Raw genomic sequence first — 7,668 nt, 5'->3', positions numbered from 1 at the left:
AAGCAGGCTCCAGGCTCTGAGCTGGCAGTCAGCACAGAGCCCGACGCGGGGCTCGAACCCACGAACCGCGAGATCATGACCTAAGTGAAAGTCGGACGCTTAACCGACTAAGCCATCCAGGCGCCCCAAATTTTTAAGGTTGAATGAAACCACTGGACAGAAAAGAAAGGGCAAGAGATGTTGGAAGGGAAGGCAGAAGAGCCCATAGGTTCTGAAATAAAATTTTCTGAATGTTACCTTCCAAATTGGAAATCTCATTAAAAAAAGAGGAAAAGGAAATCAATCTCTGTGGCCAAGCATAAGAGGCACTATCTCTGGAAAAAAAAAATAGTATAATCCTAGAAACAGAAAGGTCTGGAGGAATTACCTAGTCCACCTCTCTCATTTTGCAAGAATGTGAACACAGTCTCTCAATTTCTCCTGTGGGCTGGATTAACAGGCATGCAAAAAAAAGCATACAGTCCTGATAACACGATGTTTGACCAAGGAACTAACATAAGGTGTTTCCGGTCAGGTGGAAACTAGCTGCTTTTTATCATATTAGATGATAAGCATGCACATTTAACTGATTTTATCATATTAGATGATAAGCATGCACATTTAACTGAAAACAGTGATTACATGGAAACTTTCTACCTGGTGATTTAAACAAATGTGGTTTAAATTAAATCTACTTTGTTGAAAGCAACAGATTCTGGGAAGAAATCTATCTGAAAGATATCAAAACTCCCAATATCAAAACTTAGGAAGGAAGGAAGGATGGGAGTAGTTTTTTTTATACAAGGACCCCAGTGACAACCTCCTAGCTTTCTTGCATTTCCTGACCTGAAGTCTATTCTGAAGTCAGTTTTAGCCATGAGCCTCAAAGCATCAAGAACGTTGGCTTTCCAACATTTTCTCACACTGCACACCTTTATGAGCTAGATCTTTCTCAGTTTCTGCCCAAAGATGACAAAATCACCCTTTGTCTCCTTTTCAGTGTTAGGGTTTCCTGAATAACCTTTGAATAACCATTTGGGCACAGGTGTTTTCTTAATTCTTAACTCTGCTTCTAATCTGCCTACAAACTTCCTGACCATCTTCTAGCACAGCTGGGGGCTTCCTTGCACTTGGTTACTGCCCTAACATGCAGCGAGCACACTGTTCTCCGAAAAGAAAGACAGGTATGCATAAGCCCATGATGACCTCAAAATCAAGGCACAGGCAATTTCTTTCTTTTTTTTTTTAGTGTTTTTTAAATTTATTTCTGAGAGAGAGAGAGAGAGAGGGACAGCGTGAGCAGGGGAGAGTCTGAGAGAGAGGGAGATGCAGAATCCGAAACAGGCTCCAGGCTCTGAGCTGGCTGTCAGCACAGAGCCCGACGTGGGGCTCGAACCCATGAATTGGGAGATCATGACCTGAGCTGAAGTCGGATGCTTAACAGACTGAGCCACCCAAGCGCCCCGTGGCACAGGTGATTTCAATCCATTTAAGGTTTATCTATTCTCCATGTACTTGGAGGCAGGCAGAATGTGTTAGAGAAACAGTAAGATGTCTTCCTGGAGAATCAGGAATACACGTGCAGATCACCAGCCTAGCTCTTAAGCACTGACCTCCTCCTGATTTGGCATGAGAAGGACTCACAAATAAGTGTATCTGCCACCCCACCACACCCCACATCACAGCCTAAATTCTGGCAAGTGTCTCAAGATTCTGTCAGTTCGCCACCTTTAGGCGAATGTTTGAAACGACATCGTGGTTTTTTAATAACTTTCTGGGTAGAGCTTCAATGGGTGCAATATGCTCTAGCCTCCCTTAGATATCCAACTGGACACCAAAGCTCTGTCTGTCTCTCCAACAGCCCCTGATTCGAATTTAGTTTTTTGTTGTTTCTCTCTTTCTTTTCCAACCGAGGATTATGAACAGCAGTGAGACATACAAATTGGACAAGAGCACTGTTTCCTCTAAAGACCAATGTTTAATGTTTTCCCTTGAAAAAGGGGCATGGAAGAGGCAAAAAATTAAAAATCCTTCTGCCACTTTCTCTCCCTCACCAAGTGGAATGTGACTGTTTACATGTGATGAACTCAGGGACCCAGAGAGTGTGGCCTTCAAATATAGACCTTCTCAAAGGGCACGGATGGATCCATGTTCAGCACAGCCTCTGGCATACCTTGGGTAAGCCAGAGCTATCAAATGGCAGCAGCCACTCCTGAGTGACATTTTGTTTGTGAGTGGCATTTCTCCGGAGAGGCTCTCACTCCCGTCCTGGGACTAAACAAAGAAACCTACACATGTGGCCGAAAGAAGTCATGACTCTGGTGAAGGAGGCATGCGAATGTTCACTTGACCCCATCTGCCATCATCCTGGCTCCTGACGAAAGCTGAACTATGATTCCAGTAAGTTCGTTAAGTTAACGTTCATTTTCAAATTCCTGACCCAAATTCCTAAACAGTCTCTGTTTAACCAGGTGAAAGGAAACACACTTAGGTAGACCCTGGTGAGGGGAATAAAGAGCACTATAAGAAAAAAGCAAAAACACCCAGAACAATCTTTTAACCAGTCACCTTTCTGTTCTGCCCATCACCCACACCCTCCAAGGAAGAATTCCAGAAGCCAGCTACTTACCTCTGTGCAGCTACGGTTGCAGCGGCATCTAGAGCGAAATGTCTCATCACATTCTCCTCCAAATACTTCTGCTCCCACTTGGTCATATCAGCTTCCAGGGCCAGGATCCTCTCCTCCTTCTCGCGAAGCAACTCCATCAGTGCAGTAGCGCTGTGTTCTGAAACGCTGGCAGGCTGAGGGTTGCCCTGGCGCTGGTTGGGGAGATGCCGAGACCCCTCGGGTTAGTGAGAGAACCATGGTGACCGAGCCCCATTTGAAGAGCCCCTATTCTTAGAGAGCATGACTGCCCAAGCCACTTCAGTTTGGATTCTGATCCAGAAGCAAGGGGAATTCAGATTTCCTCCCAAGGCAACAGCACTTTCTGTCTTGGAGCTTGAACAGGAGACTCCTTTGATCAGGAAAGCAGCTTGCCGTATCAAACAGTCATGCCACTCAGAAAGTGGGACGGGTGGCTGAAAAATCACTATCCCTGCCTACCAGCATGGCATACACTAGAAATGGACATTAAACACCTAGGATTGAGTCCCTACCTTGTCCCTAACTTGTTGTGTGGTCTTAAGTGAGTCATGCAACCTTTTCTGGGTCTTGATTTTCTCCCATCTGAAAATGAGGGGGTATATGGCCAGATGAGTCTAAAGACTGGAGCCAATTCTAAAATGTCTGGAGTCTATGTGTACAGCATCTTCATTTTTTTTTTTTGGTTTACCAACCCTTCCCACTGCATCTTCACTTCTTAGAGGGTCTGCTGTTCATATGAAAATAAAAGGTGCGAGTCAATAGGCATTAAGGATTTTGCTGGGCTAGGAGGCTATGGAAGCTGACTTCACCATCACAATTAGGAGGTAGTCTGGAGTAAGATCAGGTGTGGGGGGGAAACCTAAAAATGAGCACAAGTGTGGTTTTTATCATCATGTCTGACACCATATGAAAAATAACAAATAAGGAGCTATCTCATTTTAAGTTCTCAGTACCTGCTGAATTCGGAGTGATTCCAGTTCCCTCTCTAGCCGTGTCCGGAGACGATGCTCCAACTGCTCACGTTTTTCACATGCCGCCTGGAGCTGTACCAGGGCTTGCTGCATCTTCTCGACCTTATCTACATACACTTGCTTCTTTTTCAGCTGAAATTCCAGGTTGGGAGAGTTGCGAGATGGCACAAAAGAGAACAACAGAGTCGGTTATTGAACAACAACACAATCCAGCCTTGTGTTTAGATCTTTTTCCGACCAGCTCCAAAAAAAAAAAAAAGAATGAATGGCAAGAAGGTTCTTCATGATGAGTCTTATACTTATCATGCAGCGAATGTGACGGGGAAGAGGAATTAGGAGCCCCCCTGCTTTTTTAAACATTTTCTTCTTTCCCCATAACTATGCCTTCCCCAGACCTATTTCGATCAGTAGGGTCTGTCTTACATGGCAAGCTTTTAAGATGATTAAAATGATAATCCTTACAGAAAGGTCCTCACTTCTGTTTTTCTTCACTCTAAACTGGAATATTTTGGGAGAAAGAGAGGTCTTATTTTGGTCATTACAATAGACAAATACTAAAAAAAAATAAAATGGGGGGCTCTCCAAAGAAAAAACCCTAACTTGGTATGGAAAGGGAACCCATCCTCTGCCCCTTATTTAGGTGTTTCCTCTCCAAGTGACAATCAATGGGTAATGAAGGTACAAGGAGGCCAGAACTGTCTTTTTGAAGTCTGTGGTCCTTGTAATTACCCAATATAGTCATCACTTCTCTCTTGGACAGTTTTTGCTTCTCAAAAGTAAAGTTACCACCCAATAGATTAAGAATTTTTAAATCTCCTCATTGACTAGCACTGCCCCACTACCTGCACAGGTAAATAAAAGAACACAGGTTATTTGTCATTTCCGCTTCACTCATGAGCCTGAGTTGATAACATTGGACTCTGAGAACACTGGACTATAATTTCTCAACTTTATTCTGGGCCCTTTAAAGACATCTAAAGACTAGAACTAATGAGTCTTTAGATTTAGAACTAAATCTAAACCTAACTGAGTCAAACATGATTCTTCCTCTTTACAAGACTAGGAACCATAACAAAAAGCAAAGGTAGAAGCAGGTTGGGACAAAGAATCTGAACTTTTCAAGTTATTTTTAAATGTTTATTTATTTTTGAGAGAGAGAGGGACAGAGTGTGAGCAGGGAAAGGTCAGAGAGAGAGGGAGACACAGAATCCAAAGCAGGCTCCAGGCTCTGAGCTGTCTGCACAGAATCTGATGCAGGGCTCGAATCCACGAACTGTGAGATCATGACCTGAGCTGAAGTTGGGGCGCTTAACCCACTGAGCCACCCAGGCGCCTCTGGTACTAAGAATCTGAGTTCTTTGTGCCCTTGTAGTTTATAAGCCAAATCATGGCTCCACTGGAGTAGAGGAATGAGGATCTCAGGGCTCTTTCAAGAAAGCATATACATCCTCAACACCTAAGAAGATTGGGCTAAGTAAGTGCAGCTTCCCAGCTTGTTAGCAAATGAGGTTATACTCTTCATCNCCCATCCCTCCTCCCCCCCACATCCATCAGTCCTCAGTTTCTGTCAGCATTCAAGAGTCTCTCATGGTTTGCCTCTCTCCCTTTCCCCCACGGACTCTCTTTCTAATGCAGACATTCTTCCAGGCTTGTCTCACATCGGTTATTATCCTTTTCATGGAAGCTGAGGTTAAGGATACTTTCACTTTAAGATCTAAATCAAAATATTATTGGTGACCTTGTGAAGAGGAAATTGAAGAATTCAGCTCAGCTCCAACTTTTCCACAAATTCCCGAGCCCTTGAGCTAGCTATGTAGACAGTTGCAATGTTAGAAGTTACCCTTCCAGAACTGCCCATATGCATTTAGTGAGGGCAAGCCAGCAGGCCCAACCCGGCTCCGCTATTGCAGAAACCTGGTAACTTAATGGTAATGAGTCCAAATCATTGCTGTAAAGAATGTCCAGTCAGACAGCAATGTGCCAAACTCTCCTTGTCTTATAAATGCCTTCTCCCCAAATTAGACTCGCCAAACTTTATCTAGGTTGCAGAAAACCTATCTTGTATTTTTCTATCAGAACTGTGGTATACTTTGCCTAGGTGACTTGGAAAAGAAAACTTAAAAGTTTTTTTTTCCTATGCTTTCTTGACATTTACTTTCATTCTAAGACCTTCTTCAATTTAGCCTCATAGACCAGTTGAGGTGAGTTATAAGTCTAGATGCTTTTTATCCATTAGATCTTTTCCTAGGAAATAACACAAATCAAAACCATTCTCTTTCTTTCAGCAAGTTTACACTTTTCTTTCCTGGGATACATGACTATTTGTAATAATAATGACTAGGGCAATCAAGACCTTTAGGCCATGGATGTCTTTGCCTTCCTATTTGCTAAGCTTTGAATAATTGGAGAGCAGGGAATATCCTTTAACTTCACCTTTTGGATTCCATAATCCTCAAGAGCTATTTCAAGTTGAATGCATTTATTTGTGAATCACTCTGAAAATCCTAGGGGAGCAGTGCAATGTTAATGCAGAGAATGTTAACTGTAATTACGGAGGCTTACAGCAGTTATACTTAAAGGCAATTAAAGTTAGCATGGGTTTTTGCCTTGATGGTAAAGTACTCTGGTGCAAGCTCAGAGAACTGAAAAACAAGCAGTCCAGGGCCTGGTGGAGATCTGCACACCCTGCCTTTCTTGGAGAAATGAAATCTTAATATCTTGGCAAAAGCATCTCTAGCAGTAGAAGTCACTGAGCCAACCTCCTGGAAGGGAAAAGCAATAAAGGCCCAGGAAGTTTTCTGAGCTGGCTGAAGACAGGCATGCAGGTCAGACAGCTCTCACAAAGCAGGCTGAGAAAAAAATCCAATTATGCTTTGCCATTGAGATATTTATACATAAGGTACCAGGACCATGGCTACTGGCATAATTCGCCTCCTACCTCCTTTAAAAGAAGAAAGAGTGTAGGTCACCCATAAATACCATGGTCACTTAGCAAATGCTTAATTTGTAGATAACTTATGACAGAAAGGGACAAATCTTGGATGCTACCAATACAAGACCCTAGAGATGAAATCAACAAATCAGTTGTATTCTGTTATGTACACTTTTTTCCTAGATCTCATCTGTATTTAGAAAGGAACAAAGGTCTATATGGTTTATTAATTCCTCTATTATTGTCATATGCTTCGCTTTTACCTTCATTGTGATAAATCCCCTTTTCTTTTCTGCCTCACCTCTGTACACTTATCTCCTGTGCTAAGTTCCTCAAATGTTAGATCATTAATTAGGACATTCTGGGTCCCCAACTTCATCTTCCAATGTCATCAGAAATGCCAGTGGCTCCTCATCAGTTAAAAGAGAGACCACATAGTAAAATGGTTATGGTCATGAGCTCTGGCCTCAGACTATCTGAGTCCAAATGTGAGCTCTCCCACTCATTAGGTATGCAATCTTAGGTAAGCTACTTAATCTCTCTGACCTTCCATTTATTCATCCATACAGCATGGAGATGATGATAATGTGATATACCTCTATAAAGATCAAATGAAATAACTCATGAAGTGCTTAGTAGATGGCCTAATACAAAAGTACTTAGAGTTGTTCTTTTTTTTAAAAAAAGTTAATGTCAAATCACACATGCTCTAGTCTTTTCAACTCTGAACATTCATGCCAGATAGCCTTGATAAAGATCTCATTATTTCTGTAACTCTAATTATCACATTAATGTTAAGACAAACCAAATGAGCAAATAACAACAAAGACAGAAACCAATTCATAAATATGAGAACAAACTGGCGGTTGCCAAAGGGTAGGGGAGTGAGGGGTGGACAAAATGAATGAAGGAGATTAAGAAGTACAAACTTCCAGCTATAAAATATACAAGTCATGGTGGTAAAAAGCACAGCATAAGAATGTAGCCAATAATATTGTAACACACTTATCATGGTGCGTATTTCATAATGCACATAATTGTTGAAACACTATGTTGTACACCTAAAATTAATATTATATGTCAACTATACTTAAAGAAAAAAAATTTAAAGACATTAAAAATGCAGCCATTTTCCCCTA

The 7,668-nt window shown here is 41.9% G+C and overlaps 1 protein-coding gene across 1 annotated transcript in view; it reads right to left on the bottom strand.

The window, feature by feature from the left end:
- The window catches only part of AMOT (angiomotin), a 50,711-nt gene that overhangs the window by 16,755 nt on the left and 26,288 nt on the right, over positions 1-7,668 (bottom strand). Inside the window, exons 6-7 of the mRNA XM_077761940.1 lie at positions 3,580-3,729; positions 2,609-2,799 (exon numbers count right to left, since the gene is read on the bottom strand). Coding sequence (XP_077618066.1) covers positions 2,609-2,799; positions 3,580-3,729 — 341 coding nt within the window. The remainder of the gene's footprint in view (positions 1-2,608; positions 2,800-3,579; positions 3,730-7,668) is intronic.

This window comes from Crocuta crocuta, unplaced genomic scaffold (assembly GCF_008692635.1).
Source record: "Crocuta crocuta isolate KB4526 unplaced genomic scaffold, BGI_CrCroc_1.0 scaffold1230, whole genome shotgun sequence".
NCBI lineage: Eukaryota > Metazoa > Chordata > Mammalia > Carnivora > Hyaenidae > Crocuta > Crocuta crocuta.
This window is presented reverse-complemented; position numbering and strand designations above follow the sequence as displayed.